The following is a 22,889-nucleotide window of genomic DNA, read 5'->3' on the forward strand; positions in this document are numbered from 1 at the left end:
TCATCTCCTTCCAAAGAAAACTTGCATAGCCATATGTTTATTTGCAGGGTGATGTAAATTAGCATTCATTGACCCTTTTGTGGAAGTGGCCTCATAGGTGTAGATTCCTATAGCTCTCTTGAAGGGCTATAGTCTGATAGAGACTGGAATTTTATATTTTTGTAAATAATTTATTTTGTTTATTTGAAAGGCAGGATGACAGAGAACAATGAAATATCTACCATATGCTGGTTCACCCTTTCCCCGCCCTCCCAAATGGCTGCAACAACCAGAGCTGGACCAGGCTGAAGGCAGGAGCCTGGAACTCCATCCTGGTCTCCCACATGGGTGGCAGGGATCCATGACCTTGAGGCATCACCTGCTACCTCCCAAGCATATTAGCAGGAAGCTGGATCAGAAGCCAGGTTAAAACAGGCACTCTGGCACTCTGACATTGCCAGAGTCGGAAGCATCAGTGGAATCCACGGAACCAGCCCCCTGAGCCTGGATTTTTAGAAGTATTTAATAACATGGATCAGAGTGATGCGTGTTCGTGTTAATCTCAGTAAATGGGACCATGGCTCCAAGGAAGACAGTCTAGGGGCTTTCCTTTTTGCCTCTGAGTACTTAGCAGCCGCAGGCATAGACTTAGTCATTTATGCTTAGGGTTGTCCAAAAGTAAACAATGGAAAAGCAGGGTGTTTGTTAGTCTCCATCAAGATTTGGAGGAAGACAAACTGTAAACAACCACAATGAGAGAGAAGCCAGATGCTTAAGAGGCTGACCGAATAAACAACTCCTGATAACTCCAAATGAACTTTGAAAAACAGCCCAGCTAAGGCAAAAGGAAGAAAGTTCTGCTTTCACTCAGTCAACTTTTTCATCAGTTAATGGAAACGTAAGAGTCAGAGCAGCACCTCCCTAGCAACTGCGTTCTTTTTCCCCTCCTAAGACTTCTCGTCTTTCAGCTCACACTTGTGTGCTGGTTGCTGTGTTTCGCTCACTGGCAAGTGGGATGCTGTCTTCGCTTATGGAGGTAAGAGTGTTCTACGATGGGAACTATGTCCTCGGTCCCTGGCGGCTCTCCTGGAGGAACACTTGCTGGAGACACAGGCTCCAGGGACCCAGAAGCCAGGGAGCAGACACTGAGGTTTCACCTGCCTTCACCCCACTTTTCACAGCTTCGTCCTGGATGCCCAGGTGGAATGGCAGCCTTAAAGAGACAAAGATTCCTCAAATAATTAAGATCCAAATCGATGCCCAAAAGGGAGGCGGAGAACATGGCTTCTGCTCCCATCCAATGTGAGAGAAAAATATTTTCTTAAACTTAAATATCTTGAAAATGTATAAACCTTTGTCAAAGAGATAGAACATTTCATATGTGCTCATCAAGGCAATATTTTATTTAACTCAATAAATATGTACTCACATTTCTTTATTGTAATCTTGAAAAAAAAGTTTGTCTAACTGCTGCCAACAGCATACATATGTTTTAATAGTGGTAAAAACAGCATTTGCAGCGTTGGCATGATGGCACTGCAGGTTAAACCACTGCCTATGATGCCAGCATACCATTGGAGTGCCAGTTTGAGTCCTGACAGCTCCACTACTGATCCAGGGCCCTGCTAGTGCACCTGGGAAAGCAGTGGAAGATGACCCAAATATATGGGCCCCTGCCATCCACATGGGAAACCAGGATGGAGTTTCAGGTTTCTGGCTTCAGCCTCACAGGCCCTTGCAGACCCGGGCAGCCATTTGGCACATGGGAAATCTCTTTCTTGCTCTGTCTCTCCCCCTCTCTGTCACTCTGTTTTTCAAATAAACAAAAAATAAGTCTAAAAAAAAAGACTGCATTTGCACAGCAAATATTCACTTTGTAAGAAGTGTGGTCGGCCTGCGCCACGGCTCACTAGGCTAATCCTCCGCCTAGCGGTGCTGGCACACCAGGTTCTAGTCCTGGTTGGGGCGCCGGATTCTGTCCTGGTTGCCCCTCTTCCAGGCCAGCTCTCTGCTGTGGCCAGGGAGTGCAGTGGAGGATGGCCCAGGTGCTTGGGCCCTGCACCCCATGGGAGACCAGGAAAAGCACCTGGCTCCTGGCTCCTGCCATCTGATCAGCACGGTGCGCCGGCCGCAGCACGCCGGCCGCGGCGGCCATTGGAGGGTGAACCAACGGCAAAGGAAGACCTTTCTCTCTGTCTCTCTCTCTCACTGTCCACTCTGCCTGTCAAAAAAAAAAAAAAAAAAAAAAAGAAGTGTGGTCATTCTGCTGATGTTGTCTATAGTTCTTATATGCAGAATGGTGAAAGAGCTAAGGAAGCTCTTGATGTCTCTATTAAGGTTTGAACAACATTTGGCTCCCCAAAGTCATGAAGCTGCTGAAATCCCGAAGTGTGATGTTAATGGATTCATGTTAATGGTTGATGGATTAGGGTAAAAGTCTGATCTAGTTTTAGTGTCTGAAGATGAGGCCATTGGGAAGTGCTTGGATTGGATCAGACTGTTGGGTGAAGGCCATGACTAAACCATGACTTTTTGTGGGAATGACACATGGGCATGGAGGACGACTGTGCTCTGTGTGTCTCTTCTTTCTGGTTTGCCATGTGATCATCACCTCCACATGGTTTTCTCTCATCTGATATCAGCCTGATCTTGAACTGTGAACCTGTAAAACTGTAAAATAAAATAAACCTTCTTCCTTCCTAAGTAGCTCCTCTCGGGTATTTTAATTCAGGTAACATGGCCAGAGGTCCCACAACATCCACTCTCTTACTGTTTCTTATCACAGAGCATGAATGATCACAAATGATGTGCTCTGTACTTGAGGATGAGAAATACTTGATATTATATCTTTCTTCCTTGTCCTGACTTGGTTTTACCACTTCTCTTCAAAAGTTACCTGCTCTATGCCTCAAGTTCCTAGTCCTACCTCCTTACTGACTCAGATACATACTGATACAATTATATCATAAGGGCTCTCAATGCTTTCTAATGATGTATGTCTATTTCAGATAGTTTTGATGGGTTACAGGGACACTGACTTAAGTTATTGGATCTTCTTGTGCACGCCTCTAATTAATCCATGATTGGTTTCAGGCTGGATTGCATTAGCTTTATTTGCTCTACAGCTTTTCACTAATGAATCTGATAGACCAAAACCTTACCTCCGCACACACGTCTCCAGCTTTCCCTCGGTGAGGAATTTCGTAGGCCTCCACTTGTTGCTTCGTGAGTCGTACCAGCTTTTCAGCTAGTTCCCTCCAGGCCTTTCCAAGCTTGACAGCTGATGTCAGAAGGATAGCCTCTTGGACAAGATGTGCCACTAGCCCTTGGCAATCCATCTTCAGCAGAGCCTGCCACAAGAATTATGTGTCATATTACAAGCAACTCATCTGGTCTTTTTCTTAGAAATTAAAAAAATTTTACTACATATCCTAGAATTTGATTCCATTTTATTCACCACACATATAATTGAGTTTTTTTTTAAGTTTATATATTATTTGAAAGGCAGAATGATAGAAAAGGAGAGATGTACAAAGACATCTTCCAGGTAATGGTTCACTCCCCACTTGGGTGCTTCAGCAGGTGGAAGAGCAGATCAAAGGCAGTAGCCAGGAACTCCATTCAAGTCTCCCAACTGGGTGGCAGGCATCCAAGTATTGGCTCATCTGCTATTGCCTTCCTACGTGCATTAACAAGGAACTGGGTAGGAAGTAGAGCAGCCAGGACTCAAACAGGCACTCAGCTATGGGATGTTGGCATTTCAGGGACACACCTTAACCCACTGTGCCACAATGCTGTCCCCTAATTGAGTTTCCTAAAACTCAAAAATTTTGTTTATTTTTAAGCAAATTCAACATGCCAACTGCAGTGTACATAGCTAAACCAGAACTGGGGGATATTTAGGAATAACTCAGTGACTAATTATAGGATTTTTAGATAAACCACTTAACTAACATTTGTCTTAAAATCTTTCATTGTAAAAAGGAAGTTGAAGTCAACTCTTCCAAAGGTATTCCATGATTCTGACAGTCTATAATTTATCAACTCAAGGTTGATAATTCATTTACAAAAATAATTCCTTGCTTTATTAGAGGATCAGCTACAAGTGATCACACTGGTGATGGTAAACATTATTTTATTTCTCCCAAAAATGTGATTTAAAACCTTCCAGAATCATGCCTAGTGCATAAAAGCAAAATGTTCCTTCAACGTTGAGCAAGGATATTGATGTTCGTAAAATATGAAGTCAAAATATAACACAGTTCTGCTAAGTGTAACCCACAGGATTGTGACTATAAAACACTTAGCTTTCTACAATGCAAAACAGAAAGCCATCGCACTTGCTTTCTGCCTTTATCAGGCTTCTGAACTTGGCCACTTTTCTTGCATATTTCAAAGAAGTCTGTAACTTCTTGTTTTGCCTTAAGTACATTTTTAAATGATATGATGATATCAAGGTGTACCTCTTCTCTGTTCAAATAAAATGTATTTGACAGCCCCTTCATTAATTAATACTTAAAAGTTTTATCTACCAATATAAAATACTAAGCAAATACAAGTGATTAAGTAAAGCAATTATTAAAGTCCATGAGGAGTTATAATTACAAGGAATACCTCTGGTTACAAAATATGGACTACACTGAGCCATATATCTATACCACACATGTATGACCTTAGTGAGAAGAAACCCTGAGACTGCAGGGCCAGGAAGGTGCTTTTAGTAAATTGCAGAGTGGTTTTCTCACTGTGTTGTCCAGTTCCTTGCTTTAATGAAAAAGAATTCTGTTGTGGCGGGCATTGTAGTGCAGTGGGTTGAGCTGCTGCTACACACCCCTGCATCCCAGATTCCAGGGCTGCAATCAGCTCCCACCTGTTGCTTCTGATCCTGGTTCCAGTTAATGCACGCTCTTGAGGTAGAAGATGATGGCTCAATTACTTTGGAACCTGACACCCATGTGGCAGATCCAAATGGAATTTCTGGCTCCTGGCTTTCATTTGGCTAGAACCATTGTTTGTGGACATTTGGGGAGTGAATGAGTAGATGGAAGAGTCTCTCTCTGCCTCTCTCTCTCTCTAACTCTGCCTTTCAAATAAAATAAATAAAACTTTTTAAAAAGTGAGGATGAGGAAGACAATCTCTAATATCATTGCTTAGGCTGTGAGGCACGGCATACGGGAGAAGAATACAAATTGCTAAAGAAACACTGATTTTATGTACTTTTAACCAAAAAAGAAAAGGTGAAAGTTGGCTTCTAGCAATGGCTGTCAGCTGTCAGTTTTGTTTAAGTTTACTCTTCTTTTTTTTTTTTAAAGATGTGTTTATTTATTTGAAAGGCAGAGTTACAGAGAGGCAGAGGCAGAGAGAGAGAGAGAGATCTTCCATCCACTGCTTCACTCCCTAGATGGCCACAGCGACCACAGCTGTGCTGATCCAAAGCCAGGAGCCTGGAACTACTTCCCTGTCTCCTACATGAGTGCAGGGCTATCTTCCACTGCTTTTGCAGGTCATGGCAGAGAGCTGTATTGGAAGTGGAGTAGCCGGAACTCGAACCGGTGCCCATATGGGACGCCGGCACTGCAGGCAGCAGCTTAATCCGCTACACCACAGTGCCAGCCTCTAAGTTTACTTGTGTTTACTTTCATGTAGTGCAGTGCCTCTGATATTTCAAGAGCTGGCAGAACATTTAAGAGAGGAAAAGAAGACATCTCTCAACTGTTAGGACCAGCACAAAGAGAACTTTTCCTCTTCCTTTAACGAGATGATCCTTGGAGGCCTGTTTTCTTGGAAAATCACAATGGAATCTTGATTCAAACAAGCTAATTACATTATCTTATAGGAAAAGCTCTATATTGCATGCAATATGGTTTCAATTTATTTGAGACTACTTTTTTCTTATTTTTTCTCTCATATGTTTGCTTAGAAATCGTGTTAATAAAGTTCCCACTGGTGAATAAATTACTGTAGACAAGTAATACTCACCAGAGTGAGTTCATAAAGAAACTTCCTTGTAGTTCTCTCTTCATGGCAATCTTCCTTTAACATCTTTACAACACAGGAAACCTTTTCTGATTCTTTGTCTGTATGCATTCGATCAAAATCTTCCAGTGCCAGATGGGAGTAACCCAGGACATCAGCTAAAACTCTCCAGTCATAAATTTTTTCCGTCACCAAGGTCAACACAACCGAGTAGATATAAGTCAGTTTTTTGAATGGCAGGGAAATCTGTTCAAGAAGATTCTTGGTTGTAAAGACGGTATCTGATAAAGCCATCACCTGCTCCTTCGGAATTACTTTGACATTTTTGCAATGCACAAGTCCAATCTTCCCTCTGAGGACTCCCACATACCATTCTTTCACTTTGGACTGTCCAATGGCTTTTATCTTTCCTTCTCCAAGGAGAGCTATTGTGTCCCCTTTGAAATATTCCAGAAGGTAGTCAATCTTGATTTGTCGTAGCACAGTCTTCATGGCTACCCCATAGTTGGTAAAATTCAAATTTCTATCTTGAAATTTGGGATATTTAACAAGCACTGTCGGTAATAAAGAAGCAGACTTGATTTCCTTCTCATTCTGTGAATAAGCTGACATATTTGAGAGTCTTTTTAGGTTTGGGGCTGGATCAGGTGTAGTAATACTGAACTCTGCGACTGGACTGCCATCAGGTGTGTCCAACTGAACACGAAAAGCAAACAAGTGCATCTCTCTGGGTTCAACTATAGAAAATAAAAACTGTTGATGAACTACTTCACCTGCTTTCAACTGCTTTTTCTTGATTTCTTTCTTTTCTCCTTCTACCTTAACTTCAAAATCAGGATCACACGAAACAACAGAAATACTTAGATCTTGGGGCTTATCAAGAACGAAGGAATGCTTCCCCCAGAGATGAAACACAACCGGAGATGTGTTTTTACCACCCTTCTTGATGTCAGGGATTGTAAGCTTTCCTGGCAGGTAATTGTGTCCACAGACTGTGAAAACAGCAGTGAAACTGGGATGTATGTATTTGGGCCCATAGATGCCAATCGAGGTGGTTTTGTGAATATAGTCCCAGATGGTGGCAGCGGGGGACTGGAGAGCTTTAGTCTGGGCAACCACCACTAGATACATCACCTGACTCAAGTTGATGAGCTTCACTTGGACGGTGTCTTTATACACGTAGCAGTTGTCTAACACGTCAAAAGGGCCCTCTTTAGCCAGGCTTCGTAAACAAGCCATTTTGGTCATGACTTGGCTGAGAGGATCTTGTCTTACTTCAGCCCCAATTTTCATCTCCAGCAAAATGGCTTCTCTCGTGTTCAGGTTGCTTAATGTGATTTCCAGCAGTGGGCTCACAGTGCAGGACAGGCCATGGTTAAGAATTTGTGGGGGGTCCAGGAAAGCCCTGAGAGCCACCTCTTGGAATTCTCCTGCAGGGACATGACCTTGGGGCACGTGGACGCTGATGTCCGATTCAGGCAGCTGCACTGACCCCCCTTGGTGGGTTAATCTGCACACCAGAGTGGTCTCTGCGACTTGTGTTTGGGCCCATCCAGGACTCTGGTTGATGGTATCCAAATCCAGGCAAGAGCGGGCCAGCTGCCGTTGACTTAACCAGGCCATCTTGTAAGCCTCGCGATCGTCTTGCAGCCATTCTAAGTCTTGAACCAGGATCTGGTGGGAGTTATTTAAACTCTGAGGAGCGTGCACTGTGTCATCTAAAACATCCAGAAGTTCTGAAACACTTTTCGATCTCCCGGCTCTCCTGCAGGAAGGCTTCTTCAGCAACCGATGCACATCGAGTTCATCACCAGAGGAATCAAAAGAATTTTCAGGTTCTGTTTCTCTAAAAAAGAGAAAGGGATCTTCCTTCAAGATGGAAATATTATCTCTCTTCTGGCTGCTTCTCAGGTGTGTGATGTCATCCAAAAATGGGTTAGAAGCAGACAGTTTGCTCCAGAATGGATTTGTAGCTCTACAGACATTCTTGTCTTGAAGGGCAACAGGAACTGGCCAAGCAGGAAGTGTGCCTGGGTCTTGGCATTCTTGGTATTTAAACAGAAACAGAAATAAACAGCAGATGAAGTGTCATACTGAGACATAACCACAATTAATTTTTCCCAAAGCTTAAAAATCCATGTCTTACTTTTCATTTGCCTTTTGATCTTCGGTACACTAGCTACTATAAATATTTGGTCAAATTTAAACATATTGAAGAAAGAGAAATTTTACTATAGGTTATTTTGACAATAAATAATGATATTTTGTCTTAGGACATCATGACCATAACTTTAATAAACGATGAATGATATTAATTATATCATTTTCAAATATAGTACACCATTTTTCCATTTTTAGGTGAATTCAAATCATGGGACACGCCCCTGCCCCTTTATTTTTCTTTAGTCATCTGTTTTATTTGTTTACTTGACAGTGATTCAGAGAGAAAGACACACAGAGAATTCCTATTTGGTAGTTTATACCCCAAATGGCTACAATAGTGGGTTTGAGACTGAGCCAAAGCCAAGAGCCAGGAATTCAATTCAGATCTCTCAAGTGGGTGACAGGAATTCAGCTATATCACTGCTGCCTCCCAGGATGTGCATTAGCAGGGAACTGGGGTGAGGAGCTGGAGCCCCAGTCCAAAGCAAGGCACCCCAGAATGGGAAGCACGCCTCCAAAACAGTTCTTAATTACCGGGATAAAGGCGCACCCACTTAAAATAATAATATATTGTACACATTTATTTGAAAATGACCCATTTAGGCCTTATTTATGCTTTATTTTCACAGAAGCAAATTTCTGAACAAATAGAACACTTGAGTCAATTTACAGATATTTCTAAAGATAGTTTTCTCATTACACCTAGAATATTATTTTAGTGTGTATCTTTTTAGATAATATTTAATTTGTGAAAAAAACAAATATACCCATAAACTGCTAAAATAACTTTGAAAATCTATGCTAAATTAGACAGTCATCATTAATAGATTATTTTTTGATAAATGTGTATTGATAATTTTAATAATATTGACTTTTTCATGAAAAATGAACATTTCATGAAAATGAACATTGACGCCATAGATTACCATTGGATTTACTGCCTGAAGGAATTTATTGAGTTTTTCAAGCTTGCAAGTGGAAAGAATTGGTCTCACCTGGAGAAATGGCAACATTACTTTGGAAAATGGCTGCTTTAAGAATTAGTAAAATATTAAAATATTCATATTTCTAGTATAACAATTTCTGTATTTCTGTATATATGTATTTATGTTTAGAGCAACTCCTCCAGGATCACTTCTGAGGAAATATTAGGAATGACTCTCTGGACTGTGTGAGGCTGGTACTGCTGTTGGGAAAATGAGAGCCAAACTGGACAATTACATTGTCAGAAGTTGTACAGAAAAAAAATTCAAGCAAATTCTTGGTCCTTCTTGCTTGAATTTTGTGGCATCATCCTGAGTGAAATGAGTTATAACTGATATATATTAAAAATTAAAATGCACATTGTGAAAAATTAAAGTGGCACTTTTCTCAATCCACACTTTTCTTTAAATTTTTCAGATTTTGTAGGCCATTCCAGTCTTCAGAGATCTTTAAACCTTCAAAATCATTATATTTACTGCATATACCACTCATTTGTTAGTGAACCTTTTCCTCTATAATATGTATTATAATCTATAGCTGTGCTAGTTTACTTTGCATATATTATTTAGTAATCTGTAAATATTTCTATGATAATGCTGTGACTTCAGAATCCATTTAGTCTCTGGTAGCACTCTTTGGAGGTAGATTTTCAGTGCATACTGGTGATAGATTTACTTAAATGAAAAATTGCAATAGTTATACACTGCTGTACCTGTAATATCACAACTTTTTGAGAGCTTTGGGGAGTCCATGTCAGCCAAGTTTCCTTCAGATATACTTTTTGCAATTCTTCCTGAGCAAAAATGGGCTCTTTCATGGATTAACATTTTCCCACCTACAAAGTAAATAGATGTACTTCGTTTTTGTAACATACATGTGCAAGTTGGCAGAGAAAACAAACTTGAAATGGCCATTCATGCTTAAAGAGAAAACAGCATGTAAAAATGTTCTACCTTCATTCTCTACATCTGACAGGATGCTAGAGCAGATATCCTAAACTGTTTGCTAGAAGTCCCTGAAAAACGCTCAGATGCTGAAAAAATACCAACAAATAAACCTGGGAATGCATTGCTAATCCCTAAAAATGTACATAGTAAAACAACAAAAATGATGTCAGTAGAAATCTGGATAAATAGATGTTCTTGTCTGGGGATTGGAAAGCCAAATGTTACATATCCAAAAGTCCTCCCCCAAATCCTTAGAATGCTGTTCCAAAAGATTCACAGCATGTTACATATATGTGTGTTTGTAACTTTCTTTCATTTTTTATTTTTTAATTGGTAACGGGACATAAATAGCCCAAAGCATCAAGTAGGAGAATGACCTAGAAAACAATAATTCATTCATACCATAACCACTGCTTATAGCCTATAGCTCGGGATGCTTTGTGCATACCCTGTCCCAGACTCATGGTTCACAATGGCACATCCTGAGACTGCTTCACCTTCCAGTTCATGTTTCTCCTATGCTGAAGCTGAGTTCTTGTTGTCTTTGGTGTGTTGACCACAGGTCTTATTCTTTCTCCAAATTCTTGACCTTTTGTTAATATAATTTGATTTGATTTCAAAAAAAAAAAAGAAATCAAAAGACTTCTGGCATAAAACAGGGAGAATTATAAGATGGGAAAGGAAGAGAAGGAAAAGGAAGGGAAGGGAGGGCAAGGCAGGGAAAAGGAGAGGAGAGAGGAGAGGAAGGAGGGAGAGTAGAGGAAGAAAAAGGAAAAGGAAAGAAAGAAAGGAAAGGTGGGAAGCCGATTTTCCCAGTTACAGTGAATAAACAAATGCAAAACTCTATCTTAACAGGAATAGTTTAAAAACCAATCTGCTGATGCAATAGCAATTTTTATCTTTAGAGGAAACTACATTGAAAGACTGAGTGAAAACTTGAATTATACGATATGCAAATTGCACTGAGGCCTCCAGTTTCCTGGAAGTTCTTCAGAATTCTGTGGTTGATTTTGCCAAATAGAATGTCCAAAATGGAAAGTCCTTAGCACACCACAGGTAGTCAAAACCTGGAGGCAGGAAAACCAAGCTTTTCAGCACAATTTAACAAATCAAAATCAAATGAGCCAAACTGTTTCAATGTATATTTTTTAAAAGGTAAAGGACATTTTAAATGAAAAACCAAATTAGAAATCTACTTACATTTGTTCATTTCTTGCAGTGAATAGGGCAAAAATAATTTATACAAGAATTCCTTTGAGGCAAATAAACCCTGACGTAAAAAAAATAGTTATGTCCCAAGGAAATACAATTACAAGTCCATAACCACATAAGACTTAATAATGGTTTCTTCGGCAGCTGTGATCCTGAGGGGTCATAGCATCTCAGAAGATTCATTAGCTGAGGCTCTTTGTGGACTGCTCTTTTTTCTCCAAGTATCCCAGCTGTCCTTCAAGGAACTGGTTCTAAACCTCTGTGATACCAGCATCACCTGGGAAGTTTGATCAAGCCTAGCCTGTTGTACCCACTTCAGGGATTCCAATCCCTTAGGTCTGTGGTTATGCCCAACAAATTCTATTCCTTACAGAGCTGCCAAATGGTGTTGATATTTTGGTTCTGGAAAACACATACTGAGAACCACATTCTGAAAAGTATCCTGATAGGTTCTTTCCCTGGCCACATAGTTTCTGTGGTTGCTTCCAGTAGCCACTCCCTATCTCCCAAAAGAAAAAAAAAAATCCTTTCCCACAAGTGCACACACACACACACACACACGCCTCTCATAGTACTACATCCATAGTTTTTTTTTTTTTTTTCCTATGAAAACAAGGTAAGCTAACATAGGGAAGAAAGTCTTTGACTAGAAAGATGGAAGGAAGGAAGAAGGAGAACTCTGACCAAAGAAGTCAGGGCTGGTCCACCAGACACAAAAAGTACTAACCACAGTCATTCCCCTGGGTTTTCCTCCAGTTAAACTCTGTACCCAGAGTCCAATGCAGTCCGAAATGGGATTTTTTTGAACTTTAGCTAGAGATGTATGAGTCAGTCTTTATGGGAGTGAGTGAGGAAAGAGAAGTCTACTACCTGTTGTATTTGGGAGGATCCTCTCAGTATGCCCTTAACAAAACACTTGTTTTGCTTATGCATAACCCATGATCTTTTTCCTCCAAGAATCAGTGTACAAAGATCGCCCCTTCTTTTGTCTTACTATTTGAACCAAATCTCAAGAAACTAGGAATATTTACTAAATTTGAAACTTGGCAAAAATCCTAAAGATGTTTTGGGAAGAAGACAAGGAAGAGTTTTTAATGTCTAGAAAAGAAAAACTGGAGGAAAAATACTATTTAAAAGAACCACCCTGTGATCACTGACGTCATAAAAAAAAGAGTGTTAATTGTTAAAAGAACAACAGTAGTCACAGTGCACTTGCTCCCCAGGTAGGACCTCTGTCCTATTGAATTGTAATATGAGAATCGATTGCAAATTATCTCCCCAAACTGTACTCTATATGTTGTGTGTGGTTATGGGGGCAAATTATTGAAGTCTATGATTAGCATAGAGTTGGTCCTCTGTATATAAAGTCATACTAAAAATGATCCATAATGAAGAAGGAGATGGGAGAGGGAATGGGAGGTGGGATGGGAGTGGGGGTGGGAGTATGAGGAAAAGAACCACTATATTTCTAAAGTTGTATATATGTAAAAATGCATTCATTAAGTAAAAATTTTAAAATAAAAAAAGAACCATCTGTTAAAATGTGTCCTTTAAAATGTTTATGACAGTCTGTATACCGTGAAAATTGCTATTTTTAACCAGCCAGATGATTCAACATATTTTCCAATTAGTGTTTGAATAATACCTCAGGTCTCCGTGGTTTTCATGTATTGCACTTGACACTTTCTATGATCTGCGCAACATTTAGCTCTTTCCTTATGTGATAGTGAAAGCATATCATGTAGGCTGTATTCTTTACAGGTGACAACAAATAGTAAAATGTCAACAGAGCAATGGTTGTTCTGGTAGACTTGATCTTCGCCCTCCAAGTGCCAAGCCTAGGCAAATAACATCTTGCCTTGTAAATGCAACTGGTATAAATGGCCAGCATGGCTCACCAAGGAACCATAACCAAATGATACTCACTAGTGTGTATGTACTGGACATGAATTACACTGGTGTGTGTGGTCTTACTGGGTGTCACCCTGAGGCTACCTTCTGAAGAGCTGGTGACGCTCTCTGGTTAGTAGTGTATGTACCCTATAGCCAGTTATTGCATAGTTCATGTGTTACTTCTGATGGCTTAACCAAATATTTAAAAGATCTTACAGCCCAGCAGGGCAAATGTCAACAGTCACTTTTTCCCAAGGCAAATCTTAGAGGATCCTCCAGGGAGAACAGCGGGGACCCCAGGCCAATAAGCAGTAGTAAAAATGCACAATAATTTCTATGATGCCTCCAGCCTCGATAACTCAGAATGTTTCATAAGTACATCATCTCGTTAATATCACCATGTCAACATGTCTGTTACTTCCATCAATGGCAGAACTGAAGTGTGGGAAAATTATAATAATTGTGCAGCCTAACATCATGCTAATAAGCATAAATCAGCAACAGGGAATTAGTAGGTCAGAAATCTATTCTATGTTCAGCTTCCTGTTGTAACAAAGGGACATTCCCAGAGGCCTCAGTCTGGAAATCCAAGTATAAAGTATACTCTGAATAGATACGCAGAAGGAATCTTGGGTATATTAAAAAAATCATAAGAAATAGTAGTGATTAAGTGCCCCTTACACTCCTGGTAGGATATTTTCATTTATTGCTTGCAACCCTTCTGCAATATTGATTTATCACATTCCTATTTATTAATTTATTTATTTGAAAATCAGAGTTACAGAGAGGGAGAAAGCACACACACACACACACACACACACAGATGGAGAGATCTTCCATTTTCTGGTTCACTTTCCAGTGAACCAGGCCTAAGCCAGGAGCCTCATCAGAGTCTCCCTCCTGGGTGGCAGGGGCCTTAGCACTTAGGCCATCTTCTGCTGCTTTTCCAGGCCATTAAAAGGGAGTTTGATTGGAATTGGTGCAGTCGGGACATGGACTGGTGCCCACATGGTGCCCATATGCTAGCATGTCAGGCAGCAGCTTTACCTGCTACACCAGAATGCTGGCTCCATCATTCTCATTCTTAAAAGTAGGAAAGTAGAAGCTTAGGGACAGTATATGCCCAAGGTTACAAAACCACTGACTAGCAGAGCCAATGTTTGAATTTATGGATACTGCCTAGGAGAATTTGAAATCTGCCCTGTGCTTCCTATCTAGGAATCAGGGCTTCTCCTCCCAGAGGAAGTGAAATGTGAGACTGTGCCCTGGACTTGTTGCTGGAGAATGGTTTTAAGCCCCAATCTTGAACCCAAAAGATCTCCAAGTTCCCAGCAGGTTCCCCAGAGAGAGCGTGTCACCTGTACAGAAACACTTGGTCTCTCTCTCAGATGCTCTGCTCTCAGTAAAGCTCTACTGTTGCCATCTTGAAATACTTAACATGTGTTGACCAAGGGGGCCATATCTGTACTTTGCACCAGGTACTGCAAGCTATGTGGCTAGCCCTGATTCACAGAGTTGACAACTCTGACCCCTCAGACCTGGAGAAGTGACAGAAATTACTAGTGGTCATGAAGAAAGGAGAGAAGCATCCTTGTGGATGAAGAATGCTCACTTTCCAGAAAACAAAACCAAGCTGCAGAAAGGGTGACTGAAATACCTAAGACTGCAGGTTCATCACGGGCAGGTGTAGGAATCAAACTACCATCACCTGATTCCAAACTCCAAAAGAACCAACTAGGGAATGAGAGTAGTGACAGCCATCTCCATGGACTAGGTAAGTATAAAACAATATTCTTCTACACACTGATGCTATATAATGACAAAGGGAATAATTAGTTTAATTGGAATAACTCCAATGCAGCACAGATATCAAGTTTAAACACACCATCCAATGAGAATGAAATCCAGTGATCTCCAGCCCCATACTCCCCAGCCACCACCATCCTACCGAGAAATCCTTTGGGTATGATACAGGGCTAATGCCACGGTTAACCAAGTCTACCAGCAATCAAGTCAACTCTGTCTGTTCTAACCTCATCTCACTCTGGCTTTTCACCTCCCGGAGCAAAACTATATAATCAACATCCAAGCCAAAAAAAAGAAAGAAAGAAATGAGTAAGACATCTTTTGCAACACTTCAGAGAATATCCCATGGAAACAGGAGCGTTTAAGAGAGTGCTATAGGTTCCGGCACTGTGGAGTAGTAGGCTAAGCCCCACCTGGGGCACTGACATTCTACATGGGCAACAGTTCGTGTTCTGGCTGCTCCTCTTCCAACCCAGCTTTCTGCTATGGCCTGAGTAAACAACAGAAAATGGCCCAAGTGCTTGAACCCCTGTATACCATATGGGAGGCCCCGAGGAAGCTCCTGAATGAACCAGTGGATGGAAGATTCTCTCTCTTTCTCTCTCTCTCTCTCTCTAACTCTGCCTCATATATAAATAAATAAATCTTTAAAAATAAGAGAGCACACGTTATAGACATCTAGTAAATATCCATTGTGAATCAGTAGTCTTTTAACAGAAGTACATAACTGATTATCAACAGATTTGTTTAATTTGAATTCCCTTCCGTATGTTCATCTTATACATTCGTGTTAAACTTGTGTGTACCCACATGTAAGAATGCACACAGCATCCCTTAGTGTAAAAAGAATTTGAGAATAATTTAAAACACACAATGAGTTGAAATAAGTGTGTGTATATGAATTTCCACTAAAAACAATTTAAACAAAACCAGTAAGTAAACAAAGTAGGGTGACATTTGCAAGAAGTTGGTTGGAAGAACAAAATAAAAGTGATTTTGCAAACATCCTGCTGGAATTGCTAGTTCCAGTTCAGTTACTAGCAACGGAGCTCCGATTTGGCTTCACTTTTAAAAAGTGACCACAACTAGCACCACAGTGATGCATGACGTAAATAAACCACTTAGTAGCAACACGAAGGTTATCAGGAATGAAGGGGCGTGAAGAGGACTGAGCATCCTCTGGGAGCAACGTCCTCAGGGCAGTGCTCTGCTGTCTGTTCAACCACGTGTCTCTTTCGTGGACAGCTTTCCTAACAAGTCATGATGCCATCACACTGAAGGGCAGATCTGAGGAATCACAAGCAGGACAGCTGGAATGGCTACTCAGCAATCTGCCTCGGTATCTCACGATAAGAACACACATCTGCTTGCATTCTCCCCAGACGAGGAGTGACAGCGAGGTCAGGAAAGCCCACCAGTCTTAGCTCCTCTTACTGAGCTTCTAAACCATCTACACTGCCGCTCTTGGACACTCCAGCCCTAAGATTCAGGGCAACTCCTTCTATTGAAGACCTAGAAAATGAGCTAAATTAACAACAGGAGTCCCAATCCCTTGTCAACATGGAGACAGCCTGCTGAAACGTAGGCCAGAGCAGAGCATTCTACCTCTGCATTTGTGCCATGATGGAAGCTGTGATTGTCCTCAGAAACGGTTTTGCTATTGCTCCCACAGAAAAGCATACAGGTCCCAGCTTTTTAGGCTATGGAGCAAAGCTTCTGAACTCTCACTGTTGAATACATTTCATTAATTTGTCATTAAATCTCCACTGTTGTTGTAAAACATTCCCCATGATGTGTTTTTTAAGTTTAACTTTAAGCAATGATGCTGTCAGCAAACCCTCAAAGACGAATCAACTGCAAAGCCTATCCCTGGTAACGAAACATTTAATTCTCGCCTTGGTTGTTGGCTATGACTTTGGCCGTGGAACTGTTGACCTGAAGTTATTTTCTTCCTGCACCTTTCAAAGCAAGAGAAATTTTCTGGGTTGTATTTTTCGAAAGGCATGAAGGTCAACTCCTGGTTCTGAAGAGAAGGAACAAGGAGTATCTCCATGGAGGCTAAGCAAGCTGAACCTGCAGGAGCTAAGTTTGCCTTAGCTTCCTTGTAAGCTTCATACTCTACAGAACTCCACTGCTTGGTAGAAAGTAAATATCTACCTCTCATTTGCTGTCACCAACCAGAAATTTGTTTCTTTTTTCTTCTCTACAAATGCATTTTGGTAAAGCACAAGTCATACAGCCATTGGAGTTAGAATTCTCTCAATTTCAGACCTTTGTGTGTAAACTTGGAAAAATTACTAAATATTTCTAACTTTAGCACCTGTTAAAAATAAAATAATAATAGTAGTAGTAATAATAATCATTCTTTATCATGCTGCTGTAGGGATCAAATGAAAAGCTGTATAAAAGGTGGCAGAACAGGACAGGCACTGTGGTGTAGTGGGTAAAGCCACTGCCTGCAGCACTGGCATCCCATAGCAACAGCTCGAATCCCGGCTGCTCCACTTCTGATCCAGCTCTCTGCTATGGCCTGGGATAACAGTAGAAGATGGCTCAAGTGCTTGGGCCCCTGCACCCACATGGGAGACCCAAAAGAGGCTCCTGGCTCTTGGCTTCAGATCAGCCCAGCTCCTGCTGTTGCAACCATTTAGGGAGTGGACCAGCAGATGGAAGACCTTTCTCTCTGCCTCTGCCTCTCTGTAACTCTGCCTTTCAAATAAAACAAATAAATCTTTAAAAAAAGGCACAACAAGATGATTTCCTGTCTCCTTCTCTGGAACATCCTGCTGATTATTCAAGTAAAAGGGAAACAACTTTGCCAACTAGGCCGTTTGCAGAAGCTTCTGTTGTCACCAGGCCTTGAGACTCCAACCTCATTCCATCACTCCCTAAGAAGTAAAAACAGATTGTATCACGTAACCCTATGTGCTGTTCCTCACTATTCATAGAAAATTTTGCTCTCAGGGTGGGTATTTGGCACACCAGTGAGTAAGGCCAGCATTGAGACCATGCTGGCATCACATCTTGGAGCCCCAGTTCTAGTCCTGGCTGCTCTGCTTTCACTCTGGCTCTCTGCTAATTCACCTGGGAAAGCAGCAGAAGATAGCACAAGTGCTTGGGCCCCTGCCATCCACATGGGAAACCAGGCCGAAGTTCCTGGCTCCTGCCTTTAGCCGGGCCCAGTCCCAGCTATTGCAGCCATGTGGTGAGTGACTAACAGGTGGAAGATCTCTCTCTTGCTCTCACCATTGCTCTCCGTGTGTGTCTGTGTGTGTATCTCCCTCTGTCACTCTGCCTTTCAAATAAATAAATAAATCTTTTTTTAAAAAAAGCTACTGGGGCACCTGCATTCTTTCTCAGCCCCAACTAAACTGCTGATCCCAGCTTCTTGTTAATGCACACCCTGGGAGGCAGCAGGTAATGGCTCAAGCAATTGGGCCCCTGCCATCTACATTGGAAGCTTGAATTGAAATCTTGGCTCCTCGTTTCCACATGGCCCATCCCAGCCATTTTGGGCACTTGGGGGGAGTGAACCAGTATAGGGAATCTCTCTCTGTCTCTCAAATAAATGAAATAATTAATAATTTTTAGAAGAAATAATGTAGTCTTGGAAATGTAAGATTTCCAAGCCATGCTTATAAATGAATTCCCTTTTTCAGCTGACTTCATTTTTGAATCTACTTCAAATAGTCTCCATAATGATATATGAAACATACCAATAAGGCTGTTATTTTATATAAAAAGTAAACAACATAAATCTCTAATGAACACGAAGAGCCACTTAGAATAATTCTGTTTCTTTTATTTTTCTCACATCTGTGCCAGTTCTTTTAGTTTTAATAAGAATAATGGGTGGTTACTGACAAAGAAACTTATAGAAAATTAGAAATGAGGAAACCACATAAGCACGGTGGAAGTTTAATTGCCAATTTAGCTTGATTGGTTATTCAACCTATAGTATTCATTCCACCCATCTGAAGAGGATAATTGAAAAATTACTGTTTTTCTAATTAGATTTTTAAATTCTTTTGACATGAAATCTAACATTTTCCAGCCAACACACACCCTGTTGTTATTATAAGAGGATAATTGTATGATCCCCAATATTCTTTGTCCAGAGAAAAACTGTCCCTGATGAACATTTTGGATATGTGCACAGTATTCCTTGGTTGGAACATACAGCACTGGTATGAATCACTTACTCATCATCTGACAAGGCTACCTGCTTAACAGAGAGTGAATAGGAGGATCCGTAGGTCAGTGCTAGATACGGATGATACGTTCACTTGTTAACACCTGCTGTGAGAAGCAGTCCACACACACACACACAAACATACACACACACACATATTTGGTAGAGGTGACAAGATGAAAGGCAAGGGGGACTCATGCTACATTGCCCTGTTTATTAATAAGGGATTTCCCTTATATTCTCATCAACTCATCAAATCTAATTTTTAATGTTTCCAGGAATCACAGGGTTCTGTTTATTGTTTTTATAAACTAAGAATTGTGTGCAAAGTATGAAGTCTTCATTAAAGTAATACATGGAGATGCTTAGATGGATTGATGGATATTAAATATATACATGATTCAGCTGAACAAGAAATGTGGTTTTGTTATTGGGAATATTCTATACTGCTCTCAGAATACTGAAAACTGGAAGATTATTTTCTTTCTGAAAGAAAATTAAAAATCTCCAAAACTTCACTTACTTGAAAATAAAACCAAGAAGTGATGGGAGTTATAAGTTTGAAGAAGGTACTTAAGAGAGACCAAAATTCCCCAGTGGCTGACACTGTGGCATAGTGGGCTAAGCCTCTGCCTGCAGCCCAGAATTCTTTTCCAACCCAGCTCTCTGCTTGGCCTAAGAAAGTATTAGAAGACGGCCCAAGTGCTTAGGCCCCTGCACCCATGTGGGAGACTTGGAAGAAGCTCCTGGCTCCTGGCTTTGGATCGACCCAGCTCCAGCCATTGAGATCATCTGAGGAGTGAACCAGCGGATAAAAGACCTTTCTCTCTATCTCTCCTTCTCTCTGTCTGTAATTCTACCTCTCAAATAAATAAATAAAATCTTTAAAAAAAAAAAAAAAAAAGAAAAGGAACTCACTGAGGGGATCCAGGATTGGGGTTGCAGGTGATTACAGCCTACAAGAGAGATGAGAAATAAAAAGTCACAGCTGAAGAGAACATTCCTAGTACAAAACTGAGCTGTATGCATTGTCAACCCCACCATCTAGTCCCACCATAGGATCTTCAGAAAAATTCACATTACTTGTTAATTCAAAAAGATTTCACAGTGAAGAATAAGAGGTATTGAGCACTACTTAAACACAGGGGAGATGCGAAAACACAGCTGTCCAGAGGGACCTATGGGCCACACACAGGGTGGCCAAACACTAGTTTGGGTTTCTCTGGGACTGTCCCATTTCAAAACTGAGAACCCTCAGCCCAGGGCAAATGACAGTAGTTCAAAGCACGTAGTAGTGCATAGCCACGTAGTCCAGCATTGAGGTTCAAACATCAATGTAAATTCTTTCCATCAGTAACAATGTTTTAAGTGTTTAAAACTATTAATGAGGAATAAAACCAAATATATGTGTATATATATACATATATGCACATACACATATATACATCTTTAAATTTTAATGTGTGAATTCACTTATGTTTTGCTATTCTGTTTTCAACTTTAAATCCTGATAGAAACAGCAAATTAAATATAAAGGAAAACATTCAGCATGGAATCAACAGAAGGGTTTATTTCGTAAACTCAACCCAACAGATTGAACCCATCAATTAGCAGCTGTGAACTTTTCCAAGAAGGAGCTCTTCCCCTCCGCCCTCCCTATTCTCCCTTCATGTGTGCAAGTCTTACTCTCAAGGTCAAGAGCTGGGGTTGCTTCCCTCTGCTCAGAGCCTCCCCTGATCTGCTGCCTCTGGGGGGCTCCCGGCCATCAGCTAGGAACAGGAAGGAGGCTCAGAGTTGTGAGCACAGCGCCTTCTGGTGCCGGCTTGGGCCTTCCTGGAGTCTTGTACTTGTTGGCCATGACTCTCCCCAGTCTGCTACAAAAGGGTGGCTTTCAATCATTTCCCTGCACCAAAGCCAACTTCAGCGTTTCAGATAAAGTGCACGTGTCCAGAAACCACCCCAAGAGTGTGAGGTAGAGTCCAGGCATCATCTTTTTTTTTTTATATATATATAAAAATTCCTAGGAGATTCTGATGCCCAAAAAAGCTTGCAAGTTACCAGAACAGAATTATGAGGTGATAAGCACCATGTGTGTTTCATTTGTTCTTGTCTTACATAAGCATGATTTGTTTTTATCTTACGTAAGCATGGTACTGGACAAAATAAATTCCGTGGAAGCTCAAGTTGCCCATCCTTACAAAAACATCCTTGCATGCTGGCTGAAAAACTGATGTGCTGTAATGAAAGCATTCAGAACACTCTCTTCCTGAGGCCCAGCCTTTCCTGGTAGGGTCCACGGAGCACAGCTGAGGTGAGTTCTGCTCTAGATTTCAGTATGCTTTCCCAGGGCCCATGTCTTCTTGTCTCCTCCATCTCTAACAACTGGAAGATGCAGACGAAGACATTTCTGGACAGTAATGTAACATAAATCCTGCTTTTAGCATAAGCTTTTCTTCTCTCTATAGCTTAGTCTAAGTTTTCTTGTGTGCCAGGTGGCATTTGCTAGCTTGCCATTTAAGTGCATGGAGAATTATTCACTTCAAATGGTTTTCCCAGGCCTATAGCACAAACAGATGTTATGCCCCTGAGCCTGAACCACAGACCATCTTGGCCCAAGCAACCCAGAGTCACTCAAAAGTAGTGTACTCATCCCATTATGCTTGCATTACTTGTTTTAGAACTGACAAGGGTCATTGATGGCAATGCTCTTGGGTATAATGCAGGAATTAGCTTAGGAAGTGAGGCTAAAAGAACCCTGGAGGAGTAGTTGCATCCCGGGAGGGTGGCCGTCACATTCAGGACTCCCTACTTTTGCATAGAGGACTCCAACATAATGTTTGTAAAAACTGGCTCAGGAGCATGATTTCAAAGAAGCAGCTCAGTTTATAGATGGCCAGAGGAATAAACAAACAACATAACACTTAGCATTACAGTGTGACTTTAACTATTTAACACATTACAGTGTGACTTGGAGAGGGTGTTGGGCCTTGTGGCTAAGATGCCAAGTGTCCCACAGGATAGCACTAGGGTCTGATTACTGATTCTGGCTCTTGATTCCAACATCCTGCTCATGTAAACTCTGGGAGGAAGCAGTGATAACTCGAGTAATTGGGTTTCTGATATTCATGTGAATACTTAGATCGCATTGGTGGCTCCCAGCCTTGGCCTGGTCCAGCCCCAGACCCAGCCATTGAGCATTTGAGGAGTGAACCAGCAGATGAGTGGGCTCTGTCTCTGTCTCTCACCTTCTGTCTCTCAAATAACTAAACAAATATAAGTTAGAAGGATAAAATAACAAAGTGTGACTCTTGGAAGACCCAGAAACACCTGAATCGTCTTTGGACCCCAACGCTTGGCATAACTCATAGAAACAGTTCTGAATAAATGATGCCATTTGGTTCAAGTAGGTTGCTAAGTAATCATGCTGTTGAGATGCTTTCCTGCCCAGGACTGCATAGAGCTTAGTGTACCAGGATGAATGCGAATGAGAGAAGGTCTTTCTAAAACTGCTGTTGAACCGCACGTGCACTGAAGCTACTGCTTGAACTCAGATGTGAGAAATAAACTATGCGATGGTTAAATGAAGGTCATAGCACATATCAGATCCATGTTACAACATGACACAACGATATGGGACAATGATGGTAACATAACAATGCTTTGTGGAAAAGCAGGATATAAAATATTTTATATAATAGGATGCCTTCTCTGTATATGTAAGAGCATACAACCTGCA

At 41.1% G+C, this 22,889-nt stretch overlaps 1 protein-coding gene across 5 annotated transcripts in view; it reads right to left on the reverse strand.

The window, feature by feature from the left end:
* Window positions 1-22,889, reverse strand: part of MACC1 (MET transcriptional regulator MACC1) — a 110,843-nt gene that overhangs the window by 48,888 nt on the left and 39,066 nt on the right. For 4 of the 5 annotated variants that reach the window (XM_070059395.1, XM_051852794.2, XM_008261503.4 and 1 more), the window contains 3 exons: window positions 9,816-9,938; window positions 5,960-8,001; window positions 3,141-3,329 (listed from right to left, as the gene is read on the reverse strand). In XM_070059395.1, the coding sequence (XP_069915496.1) occupies window positions 3,141-3,329; window positions 5,960-8,001; window positions 9,816-9,938 (2,354 nt within the window). Of the gene's footprint in view, window positions 1-3,140; window positions 3,330-5,959; window positions 8,002-9,815; window positions 9,939-20,071; window positions 20,110-22,889 lie in introns of all 5 variants that reach the window. The other variant, XM_008261504.4, reaches the window with a different exon arrangement.

Source organism: Oryctolagus cuniculus, chromosome 16 (genome assembly GCF_964237555.1).
Source record: "Oryctolagus cuniculus chromosome 16, mOryCun1.1, whole genome shotgun sequence".
Lineage (NCBI taxonomy): Eukaryota > Metazoa > Chordata > Mammalia > Lagomorpha > Leporidae > Oryctolagus > Oryctolagus cuniculus.